The sequence below is a fragment of the Epinephelus lanceolatus genome, chromosome 15 (genome assembly GCF_041903045.1).
Source record: "Epinephelus lanceolatus isolate andai-2023 chromosome 15, ASM4190304v1, whole genome shotgun sequence".
NCBI lineage: Eukaryota > Metazoa > Chordata > Actinopteri > Perciformes > Serranidae > Epinephelus > Epinephelus lanceolatus.
In genome coordinates this window covers 20,675,461-20,694,356 of record NC_135748.1, presented here as the reverse complement: position 1 = coordinate 20,694,356, position 18,896 = coordinate 20,675,461, and the positions used below count along the sequence as shown (strand labels likewise).

Below are 18,896 nucleotides of genomic sequence, written 5' to 3'. Positions count from 1 at the left end.
AATGAGCCCTGCGCACTCAGATTACAACTACCCTCCCATCTACTCCTCTCATTACTATGGCTTCACCTATGGGACACACATGCAAACTTTTATTTAATCAAGAACACATGCAAACATCAATGAGATGGAGAAAAATACAATAAAAACTGCAAAAGAATAGAACAGATTTGTGAAACTCTGTAAACAATCTTGATGTGACATTGTGCAGTTGCATAAGTAAGTGGGCTGATGTGCCTGAAGTCGCCCTCGTCTCCGTGGCCAAGGGCAATGAGCCATTTGGCGCTTGGATCTTATGTAACACTAGGGGATGGGCTGTCAGTGGGAAGGAAATCAGGCATCGTGTGATTGATTTCAAGCGCTGACCATTGTGTTGTAACCATCATCAGTCTGTGACAAGCAATCTGAGAGTGGGAGGAAAACACACTGACCTCGTTCGGCAGTAAAATATCCACAGAAGATCACTTTATTTAAGTCTCAAGTAAGCACACAACATGTTTTTTTAAAGATGGAGTCCAGTTTACAAAGAGTGCGTGCTTGCGTTAACTCTAATAATAATAGTACTGTGCGTTTTTTGGTTGAAGGATAACTAGGTGAAGTCATCGCTGTTCAATAGCAGCTGATAATGATGAGGTAGACAGTGACACACTCAGTATCTACAGAGATGGATGTTAACGGGATAACATGCCAGTTATCAGTCATGCCTGCTAAAAAAGACCTAATGTCAGGTAATTGAAAACAGAGACATGGAGATCCACCTGCATAGGTCTGTGTACTGATACTAAGAAAAGAATCACTGTAATAACACCACATACACAGTTAAATATTACATCTCTGAGCTGTAAAATACAGACTATGCAGGGATAAAATAGTGTAATAAAAAAGAAATCTGCTTTTATAATTTTCTGTAAGGATGCACATTTAAAAGTCGATAATATTTCTATTATTTTTGAGTGAATAAAACCCTGTCTGGGTTCACACAAGGTAAAATATCTGGAGGATATATTGTCTATCAGATTTAAAAGAAAAAAAAATCAATGCTCTTTAACAACACATACATTTCAGAATATAAAAATAAACTTTATAAATGTAAACTCAGACTAAAGCGATAATAACCACATATCAGCAGCTTGGATTTACAGTTGTATGGTGTTATTATCTAATACTTGGCGCACTGTTGCTAAGTTACTTGGCATCATGATCATGAATGTCAATAACAGCTGAGCATGGTACATACAGTGTTATGGCAGCAATAATAACACACATATTGGACAGTGTCAGCACACAGTAGTATCTTTGTATTATTTGTTCTGTGTTAATAAAGTAAAAGTTTGTCTTTGTTTCATAATCCAAAATACATATCTACTGTCATGTAGAAGCTCTGTGCTGGAGACACACTTTGTTCATCTTCATCTCTAAAGCTGAGGTACATTTGTAGCCTCAACATTACAGTTAATAAGCATTACTAAGATCAGGGCTGGGCGATATGAAGAAAATCTAATTTTGCTATTTTTCAAATTCAAATATCTTGATATTGTAGAGTTGGTGCTTTCACAAAGTATTTACACGATAAATAATCATCAGTAATGTGGATATAATGACAAAATGGGAAAAGGCAAATAAAAGAACAGCTAGAACAGTCTTTTAAATTCAGAAAATTACATTATTTAACTGTAACGCAGCTTTTAAAACCCAGTAAAGAGGCAGCACTTACGATATTACGATATCCAAAATCTAAGATGTTGTCTAGCCTCATATCACGATATCAGTATAATATCGATATATTGCCCAGCCCAAACTGAGATAAGCGACTACAGTACGAGAAAACTACTTTACACTAACAATGACCTTTAAACTGATAGCCAAGGAACAAATGTTATAACTCCTCAAAGATGCCCTTTACTCTAAAGTAGTAAGCTAACATAACAGTCTATGAGTTAAAGTTTAACAGTCAGCTGAAGCCTATTAAAAAAAATAAATCACAACCTCTACTGAGGGGAGCATCACACACCATGTTGAGTAAGGTGTACGTGGACGCCTTAACAGTCAGATATCCATAGAAAGCTATCAGAGAATATAACAGTTCTTGTCAGTATCTATTGAGTAAAATTTGAATTAGGTTAAATGTTAGATAAAAGTCAGACACAAAGGTAGGTGTAATGTAGTAAATAGAAAACACAGTAATGATTATGATTAAGGTGATAGGATTTTCTTCTCTAAGATCACATTGCTTTGTCCCAAAACTATGAACATGTTTTGTAAGGTATCACTGTGTTCCAGTTAGATAGAGAGCTGCCGTGCTGGCCACAGTAACCATCACAGTTTGAGTAGTGTGTGATGCCTAAACATAATATCTAATGTGTCACAATTGTGCAACTCTTTTAAGATACATCACAAAAACCACTACAGTCACTGTTATTTGAGTAGATATATCAAAGCCATTATGTACAAAGAGACTCAGCAGTTGTCCTTGTTGCTTTCTCTCAGTGCGAGGCACTCAGATTACAGGGCCAGACTCAGGAGAACCACAGCAGGCTAGCTCAGATCCTCAAAGCTGTACAGCAGCATTGTCTGGTAGCTAAACTTCCACAGCAAAGAAAACAAACCCTGCCATCGGTCGAACCAATTGTAAAGTGTAACCACACCATACATTCTCTACGCTATGCAACCCCACTCACTGAGCAAATGTACAGCCAAAGCCACAATGCTGCAAGTTACACAACCTCATTCCATGGCAACCATGTTGAGTGATTTGACAGCGACTGCTCAGCAGCTCCCGCTGTGTGCCTCAGTCCGCCTTGTCCTCCCCGTTCTTGGCCCATCCTCGGCTCATGGCTGCTACCACGATGCTGTACATGTTGAGCCAGGCTTGACGTAGCGGCGCCGTGTAGGCCTGGCCCAAACTGCATTGCAGCATGTAGAGAAGGGACTCACCCACCACCTGAAGAAGTCCAAAACAAACACACAGAAAAAAAAAACTTTAAAACCTCATTCCCTCGTGAAATTGCTTTTGGAGAGTTGTACTATGAAATGTTGGTCCTACAGCAAATGACTGTGTGTTGACTCCCACTGCCTGATGCTTCCTCCCAAGGTTGAGCAGAAAGTCCTCCAGTGAGTGAAGGTCGTCCAGGTGGCTGACTGCTGCATCGATAACAAGCATCACCTGCGATCACACATACATGCAAATACACAGAGTGTTCAAAACTGTGCACAAGCACAAACTGCATACTTGCAATAGTGAATGCGGTGAGCTCACCTTGGTGACATGTTCCAGGAACTCGGGGCTGGAGAGGCAGTCTTGTGTGGTGTCACAGTTTGTAGCGTAGTGGAAAAGAGTGAGGAGCGCAGGTTCCAGCTCAAACAATCTACCACAGACAAATACCACACTATTCTATAGGTGTATACACACGGCAGGGGTTTGCCAAACATCCACACAGACAAAAAAAACAATCCATAAATCATACATCTACAAATCTCTCCTGCTAGTCTCTCTGATTTAGCGGCAGCCGTCTCAAAAGTAAATTGTAGATTATTGCAGTCTGTCGCCAAGCAACAAGTCAAGCTTCCGGTGCCTGCATGGTGAAAGTGTGCAGCGAAGGATCTAGCTTGATTCTCTCTCCAAACCTGTGTTACATATTCATATCTACATATTCTTAACACCACAGCTATTAAGTAACAACACAAAAAACAGCAACATACTATTAGTTTTGGTTTAGTGTTATTAGAATTAATGTTAATGAATAGATAGATGCACAAAATACAATGTTTTCTTCTCCCACAAGTCACTTTACAGTCTAATTCCATTTAAATCATGATGATTTGTGGAAAACATTACCTGGAAAACATGATGACACCGTGAGGAACTTTGTTCTTGCCCAGGCTCTCCCAGCTGCCTCGTATCAGCTCCTTGTCTTTCCCCGACAGCTTGTCCATCCTCCCTCAGGCTATAAACACGAGGCAAGTTCTTCTAGAGGGGAAACACACAACTCTGCTACAGGACAAGAGGGCGCAGTTTGAGGAAAGCCATAATATTCGAGTCAATCCACAGACGAAAACGTCCACCAACCCACCTGGAAAACAAAGTGCAGCATGAAGTGAGTGTGACACAGCTGATTTGTTAGTTTCAGATATGAAGAGGGGGACACGGCTGCAGCAGATATGATTCCTAGGGTGAAGATGCACAAGCATACTGTACCTTCTTGAGGTCAGTCTTCTCTGTGAACTTCTTCTGATGCAGCTGGGCTGAGGGGTCTGTCTGTGTGTGTGTTTGTGTGTAAGTGTGTTTGTTTTTGTGTGTGCAGGCAGCAGCCTTGCCTGACACTCTGGTGGTGCACTTGCTCTCTATCCCCAGCCCCACGGTGCAGTCAGGGAGACAAGTTGTGCCACGCTCTTATCTGTCACACTGCCTGCTATCTCTCTCCCCTTCCCGTTTGCCTCTTGATATGCTCTCTCTCCAGCACTGGGGATATTATTCATGCCACTGAAGGAGAAAAAGAGGGATCTCTCTCTGCTGCTCCAGAGAGGCTGCGGCGAGCCACAGCTCCTCCTGCAGGTGAACCGAAGACTAAAACACACAGAGACTATGCATGCATACAAATCTGCATGTACAACACAGCGCATAAAGAAATACTCTTACTTTAAAATCACAGTTCAAATACACAAAAAAACTAAATGAGGAAATTGATTTTGGTCCTTTTTTAAAGTGGCTCTGATACATGGGGTTTAGTGCTGTTGCTTAAAATGGTTATATATTGTTGTTATATATTTTTTTATCTATTTTGTTGTTTGTACATGTTTTATATTTTGCTCCTATTATTTTTTCTTCCTTCTAAACACCTTGTAAAGCCATTTAGTGGTCGTACTTTGCATTGTCATTTGCGAGTCTACTGGCTCAGGTGTTTGAAATCACTTTGCATTTACTGAAGGTGAAACTGTGCTCAGGGCTACATCCTGAAGAAGGCTGTTTGTGCCGTCATGTGTGGGTTGTATCCCAGTTCTATCTCAGCATATACCAGCATTGTGTTTGTTTTAAGTATATAAATAGAAAACCTGATTAAAGGCATTTTAACTTTTTGCCAGAGGAGTGCCTTGCTCCTTCTGTTTTCCCTACCAAAGAGCACCTTCGTCACGCTTGTTTGAACTTCCATGCACTCCAGATTTTTCCTTTTATTAAAGATTATTTTTTGGGCTTTTGCCTTTAAATGATAGGACGGTTTTAGGGGGGAAGGAGGGAGAGAGAGCAGGGATGACATGCAGCAAGGGGCTGCAGGCTGGAATCGAGCCTGCAGCAAGGACATTGCCTTTGTACATGGGATGCTCGCTCCACCCACTGAGATGCTGGGTGCCCCGACTTTCTCCTTTTTTAAAAAAGAAATTAAGATGAACAACAAAATAGCTTGAGCAGAAGCACTTCATGCAGTGAAAATGCAGATGTTTACAGCAGCTGAATGTAAAGTCTCTGTAAAAATAGGTCTGAACTCGAAAAACACAACTCTGAGACCAGGCCTGTAAAATAAAAAGGTGATGGAGGATGGTGGGAACACAGGGGTTATGTCAGGGCAGGTGGGAGTGGCAGAAGCTGAAATGCCAGGAGAGTTGGTGCATGGCAGGGGAAGAAAAAAAAAAGCAGACAAGCAAAATGTGAGGCGAGGACTTGGCTAACATTGTGACAGTGAAGTCCATTTGAGGCCTGTATTATCTATTCTAGGGTGTGTCCTCAGCTGCCCACATTTGCAACCCCTGCATTTACAGAATTAAATGTGTGGGAATTTTTATATCTTGCAGCGGCTGGAATAATAAAAGACCTGAACGTACCACCTTGGCGAAATTATATTGTTCATCTGCTAAGTAGAGCCACTCCTCAAACAGCGTGATCATAACATTTGGTGGCCAAGCGCTCAGCCTCTCATTAATCTAAATGAGATGTGTTTGTTGCCTCTCTCAGCTTTCACACACATCGGAGGCACTACGGTTGGTTTAAATAGATGTCACAGCAGGCGTCTCACTCGGATATTGTCTAACAGGGTGAGAGAGATTGGTTTTGTTTTCAGCTGTGCAGTGGGGGAATCAGAGGTGCGCAGCGTTCTCCTGAGGAACTACAAGGCAGAGTGGGGAGGGATAAAACTGTTCCCATGACAACCTGACAGGATGGAGCCTTGGAAGCTTTATCATGTGATGTTTGAGATCTCAAGAAAGGGACTCTGGGATTATTTATTACATCTCTAACTACTGTGTAGCAACATCTAGGCTTATAGCTGTAGTTGGTAAACTTTTTTAATATTTGCTGAAGCTGTCACTACATTCATACAGCACTAAATGAGACAGATAATCATATTCCTCTGCCCACTCTATTGCCTTGTAGCGCTTCTAATGGCCTTACCATATATGTAAGTAAACAACCAATAAGAGTGAAGGGGTCTCTAATGCAGCTGTCAATCGTGTTAATCGCTCTGTGAACTGAGGTTGAACTGTCAAACCAAGCAGTGCTGATCAAATATGGATCATGATTTTGTTACTGCATTGCCTATTTCTCACTTCAAATGTTTTCAGAAACATTATCAGTGTACTGTTAAGCTATAAAAATGAGAAAGTTGGTCTGGCTGGTGGGCGGTGCTTGGTACTTTGGTCGACTATTTCCAACATGGGTGCCGGTTCACAAACTTTCTCATTATACAGCTAAACAGTACACTAAAATATGTTACTTTAGGTGACAAATAGGCAATGCAGTAACAGAGTCTTGATTCATATTTGATCAGCACTAGTTTATCAGTTTGATCGCAGTTCATGAGCAGTGATTGAGATGTTTCACAGCTGTGTTAGAGACTCCTCGACTCTGATAAGTTGTTGTCGGTTGTTAGCGGCTCACTGATTTTGCCCTTTAAGGGTGGTGGCCTGAGTGAGTAACCTGTGAGGGTGACTACTTCATGGTGTATATGGAGGGAAGCAGCTCCCTCGGGATGTTATGGTGAAGATGCATGCTACAAATAGTGATGATAGCAGTCGAAATAAGTGTCTAGATAAGCTCAAGGCTACTGTTAGACCTCATGAGAAGGCCATGTTTCTTGTCGAGAGTCTTCAATAAAGCTGTTGTTGGTGAACAGCACCTAAGCGACTCACCATCCTTCCTACTTCCTTCTACAGAAGCTAGAAGCGAGTTACCAGCTTATTTAATGCTGATAAGCCAGCGTGTTCCAAACTACGGTTCGGAGCTGGTAAGCTGTCACTGAGAGGTAACACGGTGCACTGCAGCAGACTCTTAACTATTGTCATTAGATGCAGTAGGAAGAGAAGGAGGGGTGATTTTTTTTTTTGCAGACTGTCTCACGTACTTCTTTTAGAATATAATGACAGTTTCAGCAAATATGACTCAGTTATTTTCATAAAAGTTACCAACTTTAGTTTAATTGTATAAAATTAACCATATGCTTATTTTAATACCGACACAGTCAGAGTGAATACTGTTACAGTCATCTATTCCTGGCAGAACGACAGAATTATACTGTAATTGTATGTATCATATTGGACTCTTCAACAACAAAAAACAAACAGCAAACAGACTTTCAACTAAGAATTCACTAGTGTTACCTCAGGACAACTTACATAATTTAACTCATGCAAACTTTGCCTTAAGTAGCCTTAATGCATGACACAGTGGCCTACATAAGTTAACCATATGGTATGCCCTGGTCTCCTTGACTACATTTTAATTATGATTATATACATATTCAGACATTCCCATGTGGTTTGTTAGTAAAAATTATTTCTAAAATTCCTGGCAGTCAGCTGTCTAAGCACAAGTTCACAGTGGAGGGCAGTGTACAAGTGTATTTGATGTGGGTCTATAGGCTAGGAGTGACCACTGAACTGGTCTCTGTGAATACAGACACACAGAGAAGGCTGTTTATTTAGGTGGCAATGTGGCTGTGGAAATAACTAGGAACTTTAACCCAACCACCCCATGGCAGACGCTTGGTGTCCTTACAGGACCTATCAAATTAAAGAATATACATTTATTCCATGTTTTAAACTAGGCTAAGAAAAAACAACAAGGGGCAAAAACAGACACAATTTCTCATGGTAAAAGCATTATAATTTTTTATAATTATCAGAATATTCTTGATTTAGAGTGGGTAAAACACAAATGAATGTTGCAGACACGGTGGTCTCAACTGGTGTTCCCATTTTGTTTTTAAACTGTTCATTCTGGTAACCAAGTGTTCATCATCCTCTAAATTACAGTCTTCATAATTCTTAGCAAACTGTTGTCATAAAACGAAAAGCAGCTTTTTAAATTTTCATTTTCACAATCTGCATGACACATGATGCAGATCATGGACATATATACTGAAAGCTTATAAAAAAATAATTTCTTATTAACATATACAGTTCTATAAAGTTGTATTTTCTTCCAGTTGTTATCCCTAACATTTGTGATTGTAAAGTCCAGATGTTTTATCATTTCATAATTTACAGTTGCACATCTTAAACTATCAAATGCTCTGTGCGGATAGTTAGCCGTGACATGAATCATTTTTGAGGACAGTGTTGTTTTCTAGCGGAGAGGCCATAAAAAACTCTGTGCCGCCTGAACCTTTTTGATCACGGCATTTCTTCCCCTTTGGACTTCACGGTCTTCTCTTCCACATCTTCAATTTTCTCCCCATCGTCTACATTTTCTTCCCTAAATCAGACATGTTGGGTTAGAAAATGGCTATATTGTAATTACATTGAACTTTTACTTGGCTACAGTATTTGTCTTTCTTCACTAAAGACTGCAGGGCAAGCTCAGAAAATTATGTAATGCAACATGACCAAACCACATGAAGTCCTTGGCTCTGCAGCTCCAGTGCTATTCATAATTTTACCGGACATAGTGGTATTACATAGTGGATGAACAAACCTTACTATAAATTCTCACTCCCCATACCTGCTGGGAATGTCATTCTCAGTGCTGCGGTTCTCGTCTATATCCTCCTCAGATCTGGATGATGCTGATGTTCCTTCAACTGCTTCTCCATTTTCCTCAACAAACTGCTCCTCTAAGCCGGCTTTCTTCAGCTTGTTCCTGTACGTCTGCTCTGCATGAGCCTTTGCATTTCTCTGCCAGGATAAAAACTCAAAGTTATGCTGGAGGGCCATGACATTTACAATGTGATGTAATCTTCTCAGCTTATTACGTCACTCACCTGTTTCACCTGTTCGAACAAATACGGGCGTTCGCTAACTCGTGCCTTCATACTCCGTAACTCCCTCATGTACTCCCTCATCCTTTGTTGGTCAGCCTCCCTTCATGTAAGAGAAGATTATAGTTTGAGCTACTGCGGCAGGCGTGTGTGGTTGTTGTGATGTGAGTTGCAAAGGTTGCAAAATTGGAGAATGAACGGCTTCACTTGACCAGCACTCACCGATGGTTCTGTAGTTTGTCATTATAGACTTCTTTCAAGCTGCTGTGTGGGTCCAGCAGCTTCGCATGGAGTGTGACTGTCTTCTTCATGGCCTGGGACCTCATTTGATATTTTCTCAACCAGTCGGCACTCTCTTGACTCTTACTGTCCCTCATCTCCATTGACTTTCTGTGGAGGTGAAAATACTCTGCATGTCAGAGTAATAAAAGGAATACTTCACAAAATGATCATTATTTAAATTACTTGGCCTGTGTTACCTTGAATTTGTAAAGAAAACTTTGTTTTTCTCGCATGTCTCAACAGTGAACAACAAATCCAAAAATGGCAACCATTTTTCAAACATTAAAGTAAAGGGTGACTGCGTTTGACAACAGAAAAACTGCATCAAAACAAAACTACAAACTCCCACACAACTCGTGCAGTATAAGGCACTTCAGTATTTCCCAGCCACACGCATTTTTGCTAAAACCTTACTATTTTAAACACTTCCGCATAAACAGTCTCATGCACAGACAAGGAGTGCACCTGGGTAACTAAACAGAATGCACAAGCAGAGCTCAAATCCATGTGCTTGCCCAGCTGCACCACTTGCATGCTAAAGTGTTTTAAATAGTGTGGTTTTAGCAAAAATGCATGTGTTTGGAAGTACTCAGGATATGACTGGATAAATGAGACATGGATCATACTGCACCAGTTTGTAAGCGGATGCTTTGATAAAGTTTTGCTGTTGTTAAATGCGGACCTCATTCACTGCTGAGGCATGAGATAACAGTTTTCTTCACAAATGTATGGGAACAAGGCATAAGTAACTGAGGTATTCCTATAACTATTTTGTGTGTAAAAACTTTAAGGAGGACAAAAAAAATATACCATCTGAGTTCCAAAGTCATGCCAAAATAATCACCTGATGGCCACGCAGCGCTTCCTCGCAGCATCTGTGATGTATGTGGGGAGAGTGTCCGCAGACAGTGACGTTAAGGCCCCAAGTGACTTGCTTCTGCTGAGATTGCTTATTTTTGGTACCTGTAAATGAAGGGGGAAAAACAGTTAACATTTTTGTTAGCTGAAATCCAAACAAATATATTGTTTGGCCGCATATTGCATCAACTTTTAAAATGTATAATTAACTTGAAAATAAAACCCTACAGGGCGCAGTGAAAGCGCCAGCAATGTTTACATCAGTATATAAACTGATGTAAGCCATGCATAAAGTCCTTTTATATAGACACGCCAAATCAGAGCAGTGAGTTGTGACGGATATTGTTTTTTTCCGTCAGATGATACAGCATAGCATGACTCAAAGTAGCAGAAGTAGTTTATCAATTTGTAGAAAAAACTCTATTCCCTGTGGTCAAAGCCAAGTGAAAAAGGATTATTCTAGTCATTTGTTTGAAATGTAAAAGTACTGCAGGAGAAATAGAGAAGACCAACATTGCCTGTCAATAAATGAATAAACTGTGTAGAAAAACCCTGTAGTTCATTATATGATACTTAGTAATATTGGATTTCTTTTTATCTGCAACGTAATTTTCCGTTTTTGTGTTTATCAACAATTATTGTGAGATCAATAAATACAAAATAAAAACATTCACAGAAAAAAGACAAAATGATAAAGATGAATTGATGGGAAGCGCTGGTTTTAGGACTACCCAGTTTGATGTTACTGTCACAGAATAATGTTTTTGTTTGTTCTCCACAGCATAAATCTGTTAGTCTCTGTACATTTGTTAACTATGAAGACATTTTGTATAATTACCTGTGACAGTCTAAAATGTGACTAGGCATCCACAGCAACCTCTTTACGTGCCACATCATCAGCAACAAGGCTAAATTCATCTTTATAAAGTTAAATCACAAGAAGCTGCCCAAAATGCCAGACATGTTCATAAAATGAATCTCTGGTAACTGGATAATTTTGGGCAGAGCCAGGAAATACATGAAAGGAAGACAGGAATTAACTTTCACTGATCACAAAGTTCATTCTACCACTTCGGATTAGCGTAAATTACTGTTATTCTTAATTACTGTTATAATTATTTCTACTCTGTGATGCCCTCATATGAACCTTCCTTCCAGTCTCATTTCTAGAAGCATATAAAGGGATGGTCCTGTGAAATATGTTTAATCTCATAAAAATAGATATTCCTACTGGAAATGACGAAACTGAAGTGAACATATATTACATGGCTGTATATCAGGGGCTGTAGAGATTGGGTTTGAGTTGAACTTGATAAATTATGAGGTGGCGAAGGTTTGAAATACAACTCTTGAAGGGAGGGGAATATTCCCTCTCTGTAGAGGGCCCACTGTACATATTTTAAATAGCTTTACGGCTCCACAACTGAGGGGACTGGTCTGAACAGCGTCAAAAAATAACACATAAGCCACACAAGAACTTAACCGTATAATAAATCCTTTGCCATCAAACAAATTACCCTCAACCACACAGAACAGAAAGTCAACTTTGACCAGGTCAAAATCCTTTGTCACATTTTCTGAAATAAACACTCTGAGTGTTGAGGGACCACAGGAATAAATGGTAGAGCATTTGCACAGTTGGCAAAAACTGAAGGGGAAACATCTGTTTTTACTAGGCCGCTTATTGTGCAGTTGGTGCAATCACAGTGATCATATCAGTGATATGGAGCTTTCTAAACAAGCAAGGATTAAGGGAATGAGCACTGTTTGTCATCTAGAACATTAGAGGCTTTAAGGAAGGCTTGTGTTTTCCTACCAGCATTAAAAAAAAGGGTATTGACTTGACAAAGTGGTGGGTGGATGTGTCTCGAGCCATGCACCAAACACAGTAAAGCAAAACTAAAATGTGAAGCCATCTGGGCCTGGATGTCTTTTTCTGTAATTCCTGGACAGACTCTGACTCTTCAAAACAGGCATTATCCTATACATTTTAGTGATGTAATATTTGCTTTCCATAAGAAGGCAAGAAATTAATGAAATGCATTTAAAATAAATGAAGCATAACTTTCAAAATGAAAATTAGTTCATATTCTGAGAGGTAACTAAAACCAATAAAACCCATCTTGACATATTCTCATAAACAGACAACGGAGAGGTTTTACCTGTGACTTTTCAGGGCCCGTCCTACTCCGCCTTGCAGGGAGAGCCGATGTCCTCAGAGAGAAGGGCTTACACTTTATCCTATCTTTACTCTGTGTTTTTTTCAGTGCCTCTGTCTGCAAAGTTTTGTGCAGCCTGCTGAAATCAGGAACCTGATGAATGATTTTTGGCTTGAAACTGGGTCTCTCATCCAGGAAGCCCAGCTTTTCCTTCCTGGTGCGCTCGGCAGTGCGAAGTTTCAGGCTGCCTGACACTGTGGGATTCTCATGTCGCACTGTTTTCTGAGTTGAGACTTGTCTGCAAAGCTCCTGATCTGCACAAAATTACAACAAGGTGATGTAGAAGATGAAGTCATGTCACTGAATACAGCATATCAGATGCACTTTATACATGCACTGTTTCATTCAGTATTATTAAGGCTGACTGTTACTATGAATTAAAAATGGAAATGTCAAGACAGATGGTTAGTTACACCTTTGTGTTATCACCACATCATATCAAATTTAACAGTGAATTTCAGGAATATGACAAGTTAATAACATGTATTTGTAATGTTGTCTTATGTTTATCAGGAAGTCTTTAGCAATAGAGCAAGTATTTTTATAGGTTCCAACAGCACATGAGCTACTGTATACTTTATTCTGTGAATCAGTATATACCATAAAACTTTAATTAAAAGCCTGGTCCCAATTAAATGCCCAGTCCCTTTTACTAGCCCCGTGTAGCTACACATTTTGACAAATAAAGGCCTGTCTCAATTAGATGCACAGTCTGGTTGTCAAGCAGTTCATTTTTATAGGTGTTCTTTGGATGTACAGTACAGGCCAAAAGTTTGGACACACCTTCTCATTCAATGCGTTTTCTTTATTTTCATGACTATTTACATTGTAGATTCTCACTGAAGGCATCAAAACTATGAATGAACACATGTGGAGTTATGTACTTAACAAAAAAAGGTGAAATAACTGAAAACATGTTTTATATTCTAGTTTCTTCAAAATAGCCACCCTTTGCTCTGATTACTGCTTTGCGCACTCTTGGCATTCTCTCCATGAGCTTCAAGAGGTAGTCACCTGAAATGGTTTCCACTTCACAGGTGTGCCTTATCAGGGTTAATTAGTGGAATTTCTTGCTTTATCAATGGGGTTGGGACCATCAGTTGTGTTGTGCAGAAGTCAGGTTAATACACAGCCGACAGCCCTATTGGACAACTGTTAAAATTCATATTATGGCAAGAACCAATCAGCTAACTAAAGAAAAACGAGTGGCCATCATTACTTTAAGAAATGAAGGTCAGTCAGTCCGGAAAATTGCAAAAACTTTAAATGTGTCCCCAAGTGGAGTCGCAAAAACCATCATGCGCTACAACGAAACTGGCACACATGAGGACCGACCCAGGAAAGGAAGACCAAGAGTCACCTCTGCTTCTGAGGATAAGTTCATCCGAGTCACCAGCCTCAGAAATCGCAAGTTAACAGCAGCTCAGATCAGAGACCAGATGAATGCCACACAGAGTTCTAGCAGCAGACCCATCTCTAGAACAACTGTTAAGAGGAGACTGCGCCAATCAGGCCTTCATGGTCAAATAGCTGCTAGGAAACCACTGCTAAGGAGAGGCAACAAGCAGAAGAAATTTGTTTGGGCCAAGAAACACAAGGAATGGACATTAGACCAGTGGAAATCTGTGCTTTGGTCTGATGAGTCCAAATTTGAGATCTTTGGTTCCAACCGCCGTGTCTTTGTGAGACGCAGAAAAGGTGAACGGATGGATTCCACATGCCTGGTTCCCACTGTGAAGCACGGAGGAGGAGGTGTGATGGTGTGGGGGTGTTTTGCTGGTGACACTGTTGGGGATTTATTCAAAATTGAAGGCACACTGAACCAGCATGGCTACCACAGCATCCTGCAGCGACATGCCATCCCATCCGGTTTGCGTTTAGTTGGACGATCATTTATTTTTCAACAGGACAATGACCCCAAACACACCTCCAGGCTGTGTAAGGGCTATTTGACCAAGAAGGAGAGTGATGGAGTGCTGTGGCAGATGACCTGGCCTCCACAGTCACCGGACCTGAACCCAATCGAGATGGTTTGGGGTGAGCTGGACCGCAGAGTGAAGGCAAAGGGGCCAACAAGTGCTAAACACCTCTGGGAACTCCTTCAAGACTGTTGGAAAACCATTTCAGGTGACTACCTCTTGAAGCTCATGGAGAGAATGCCAAGAGTGTGCAAAGCAGTAATCAGAGCAAAGGGTGGCTATTTTGAAGAAACTAGAATATAAAACATGTTTTCAGTTATTTCACCTTTTTTTGTTAAGTACATAACTCCACGTGTTCATTCATAGTTTTGATGCCTTCAGTGAGAATCTACAATGTAAATAGTCATGAAAATAAAGAAAACGCATTGAATGAGAAGGTGTGTCCAAACTTTTGGCCTGTACTGTATAAACCTGGATTGTTGACTACCCACTTGTGCTAATGTTAGTTAGCTGTTTAGATTGCACATAGAGATATAAATGTTTAGGGTTTTGTCAGTATGGAGATGCTACACATGGTTACCTCGGTTCAGTTCATTTTACTGAAACCATGAGACCATAATTCATTCAAATTTACCAGCATGATAGAAAATAAGTGGTAACTCCCTACCTCGAGCATAAATGACAACGTCTGATCTGAATATTAACTCTAACATAAAGACACTATGCAAATTCTGCCTGTGTTAGACCTTGATTGAAGTACAGTCTGATGCACTGATCAATAATAGGTACTGACATTTTCAGCTAAAATCAGTTGCTACAGCTGTCAAGACACCATCTACGTATGTGTGCTGTGTCATGGCACTCCTGATCTCTGATAAACATTGTAAGTAATAAGCGCAAAAAACTTTTTCTTTTCCCCAAGAGGGCGGCCTCCGAAGCTGTAAAATGAAGTCAGTGCTCAGTGCAAAAAAACTGCAGTTCTATGAAAAGCCACTTGAGGCTGGCTCTAGAAACAAGTCAATTCTCTCAGAAACCCATGTTAAAATGCTTAACTTCACAGCGGAAGCAAACATGTTTACAGCCTGATACATAAACGATTTTGGCATCATCCCATCAGAAAAGGATACCAACCTTTCAAATCTGAGTCTGACGAGTCTTTTACCTCTTTGTGAGAAGGTTTCCTAACAGCAGCAATCTTGTTTTTCTCATCATGTGAGATTTGGTTTAACATTGCTATCAGCTTCTCCCTTTTCTCTCTTTCTCTCTCCTGGAAGCTGAAAGGTCTATGACTGGAGAGCAAGAAGTCCCTCCTCTGCTCATGGCCCTGCCTCCTCTCCTTCTCTCTCAGCTCCATCATCTTCTGATAGAGGGGCTGAGTGACATGACTGGGGACTGGGAGAGCGGAGAACTTCCTCCGACACTCAGCCTCGGCCTCCTCCTCTTTGCTCATCTCTGTTGTTTTTGTTAAAGTGAACCGCTCACATGGTTGAGCCCTCGAGGGGATCAGTTTGGAAGTCCTGACTGAACACTTCTTCTGTTTTGAGGATACCAGAGCTGGAGAAGACAACTTCAGCCTCTCTGACTGTCTGGGATGGTTCAAAGTCTCTTTATCTGAGGTCAGGACAGGTGTAGAGGTGGATCTCCTCATTCCCACATCCCTGCAAACACAGTAAATATCTTTAAGAAAGCAAATATGTTATAATTATGACAAAAAATAAAAGAAATTTGAGGAAACCTACTTGGTCTGATATTTTAGTTCATTTCTATCACCAGATTCTCGATCAACATCTGTTGACAGCAGAGAGTTCTGATGAATCCTTCTCTCAAGCTCCTCTCTCTGTCTCTTCTCTGTCTCCTGCAGCTGCTGCCTGAGGGCCTCACTCAGGGCCTTCAGCTGCTGCTGGAGTATTAACTCTGATCTGAGCCCATCTTCCAGCAACTTCTCCAACTCTGGCATATTCTTCTGACCTGTGACGCAAACAAAAGCTGTGAAAGGTTGTTAATTCCTGTAAACAAAAAGTTAATCTGTGAAGAGACGTGTCATGATCAAAATTAAGCAGGGGGAAGAAAAAAAACATAAACAAGCCATCAATACTATTAATAACATTTTAAGACATTTACCCCTACATCCAAACACACACACACAATGACATATAACTTTACATAAACATTACTCACAAAGCTCACATTCTCCAGTTATTCAGCAACATTTCAAATAAAGCAGAAATGCTTAGTCAACTAAATCATTGGCAGTTGGACAGAAAACAATTGGCAATGCTTTTGATAACTGACTGTTCATTTATGTAACTTTCTCAAGTCTGTCAACAATTCTCTGGTTCCAGCTTATTAATGTGACTATGGTTGGTTTTTTGTTGTGAATGGTTTTCTTGACTGTTAATTGAATGTAATATGTAACTGTAGTCTCAGGGAAAGTGTGATGGACATTTATCACTATTTTCTTACATTTTGTAGACCAGTTGCAGCTCTACTCTTAAATAATGAGCATTTGCTGTTTTTCTTTAATTTGTATCATTATTAAATAAATATCTCTGGTTTTTAGAGTGTTGGTTTGGACAGAACATCTGAAGACATCACCGTACTCTCTAGAAAACTGTAATGGGAATATTTAAATATTTTCTGGAATTTAACAACATAGCATACATAGTTGTAGAAGATTCATCATTTACTTGGAATGATTTATTAATAACCATTTTTTAAAAATCGCCAGTTCTGTATTTGTATTTTAAAGGAGAACTACACCCATTTTCAAAATTCATACATGTTATTCCTATGGTCTGACACAGTCCAAAAATTTAAGAGAGCATGAAAAACTTTCTTCCAAATCCAAAACCAGAGTGCTAAAACTCAAATTTGTGAAGTCATAGGCAGGGTTGGTAATTATCACTAGCCACCGGCCAAATGCTGGTAAAATATATGAGTAGCTGCTAGATTCTTCTATACTTACCAGCCAAAAAACAATGGTAAATGTTCAGTGGTTGGTAGATTTTGGAAGTTAATTTCCAGCCCTGGTCATAGCATATAAAGTCTGCAGCTGCTCCATAGACAGTGATTTGTAAAAGATGTTTTAGATGACACTGACAGCACCCAGGGAAATGCTCTACTTATCATCCTGATGTGACTTCAGCTAAATGATCTGGGATGATTCCGGCCAAATTTGGTGATGTGAGGAGAAGCAATTTTTCTCGGAGCTGGTTGTCTGATTAACAGGAAAACAGTAGCTTATGTGACAGGAAACATCTTTTAATGTGTATTAGAAAGCTGTCGGTGCGTCAGCTGATACTGTTTGTCAGACATTATAAATTGTCATGTTGGCTTTCCCGTGGGTAAACCCTCAAATGTCCAATCCTATGTATTTTGAGTCTCTTTATTCTACAACAATGGTTATGATGCAGTATACATTGGCTTATCTACGGTATTGAAAAATATATGAAACTAGATGGAGAATCTCACCTGCCCGGGCACCACTCTTTTCCTCCTTGACTGCCTGACAGACTTTTTACACATACTGTACATTAAAAAAAATGTTTTAAGTTTCAATTAACATAGAGTGTATGTTGAACCAAAAAAACGTAGGGCCTATGTTTTCATTTATTTAAGGGTCTTTGTAACTCATAATGATTATAGTACTGGTGTAATACCATACCATCGTGAAACCGTGATATCTATTAAGATGGTTATCATACTGTGAAAATCACATACCGTTGCAACCTTAATAGAATAAAGCTCATTTAGGTAAACAACACTTTGGTGAGTCAAAAACATCAGACTCCAATTCATTGACTATGGAGCAGGTCCATTTTTAATGCTTGATGACATCACAAGTTTGAGACTTCTGTCTTTGAGAAAGAGCAGCTCATATTTACAAATATTAAATACATTTTCCTAAGTCATAAAAACACATATATTAAAGAGTTTCCATTTAATATAAAAACGTAATGTTACACACAAAGTGTAAAACTAACAACTAACAACTCCACCTCCAATGTGTGTAAACGGGTTGCCAGGCAACCAGACCTCAGTGCTCTCAACAGAGGTTAGTAACGCTAATGACGACTTAGGGACATGCATTTAGTTGTAGCTCAGCCAAGTTTCCACGCGTATTTACTACTATATTCATCTTGAAAACTGCTTTCTATATCCTGCCACTTAAAAACCACATTATAAAAAAAGAATAAAGTAACAATGAGCCGCCAACCTGTTAAAAGACGAGTTTTAGGAAGTGTATCTCGACGTCGAAGCGTCTTCCAAATTCGTATATCTCCGCTGACAAGGCAGTTTAGTCGTTAAGATAATGAGGTCTGTTGTAGAAATAAAGTTAACAGAGTATTACAGAGTTATTACACGACGCAGTTGTATTGAACTTGTAGTCAGTCCTCAGTTTTGGCAGCATTAGCACTGTCTGTGGACAGTAGCAGCAA

At 39.9% G+C, this 18,896-nt stretch overlaps 2 protein-coding genes across 3 annotated transcripts; both read right to left on the bottom strand.

The window, feature by feature from the left end:
- Nucleotides 1–432: 432 nt before the first annotated feature.
- ngb (neuroglobin) lies at nt 433–6,466 on the bottom strand. 2 transcript variants are annotated; one of them, XM_033642527.2, is made up of 5 exons: nt 4,193–6,466; nt 3,833–3,964; nt 3,254–3,362; nt 3,041–3,160; nt 433–2,938 (listed from the first exon to the last, which is right to left on the bottom strand). In XM_033642527.2, the coding sequence occupies exons 2-5, from the start codon at nt 3,928–3,930 to the stop codon at nt 2,786–2,788; spliced, it is 480 nt and encodes a 159-aa protein (XP_033498418.1). In that variant the 5' UTR covers nt 3,931–3,964; nt 4,193–6,466; the 3' UTR covers nt 433–2,785. The 2 variants fall into 2 exon arrangements, with proteins under 2 accessions (XP_033498418.1, XP_033498417.1); XM_033642526.2 differs by having other exon boundaries at nt 3,833–4,067; nt 4,193–6,462.
- A 39-nt stretch (nt 6,467–6,505) lies between these two features.
- Nucleotides 6,506–18,870, bottom strand: fam161b (FAM161 centrosomal protein B). The gene is made up of 9 exons (XM_033642522.2): nt 18,674–18,870; nt 16,197–16,425; nt 15,589–16,115; nt 12,482–12,792; nt 10,306–10,424; nt 9,402–9,569; nt 9,183–9,282; nt 8,924–9,096; nt 6,506–8,677 (listed from the first exon to the last, which is right to left on the bottom strand). The coding sequence occupies exons 2-9, from the start codon at nt 16,412–16,414 to the stop codon at nt 8,596–8,598; spliced, it is 1,698 nt and encodes a 565-aa protein (XP_033498413.2). The 5' UTR covers nt 16,415–16,425; nt 18,674–18,870; the 3' UTR covers nt 6,506–8,595.
- Nucleotides 18,871–18,896: the final 26 nt, after the last annotated feature.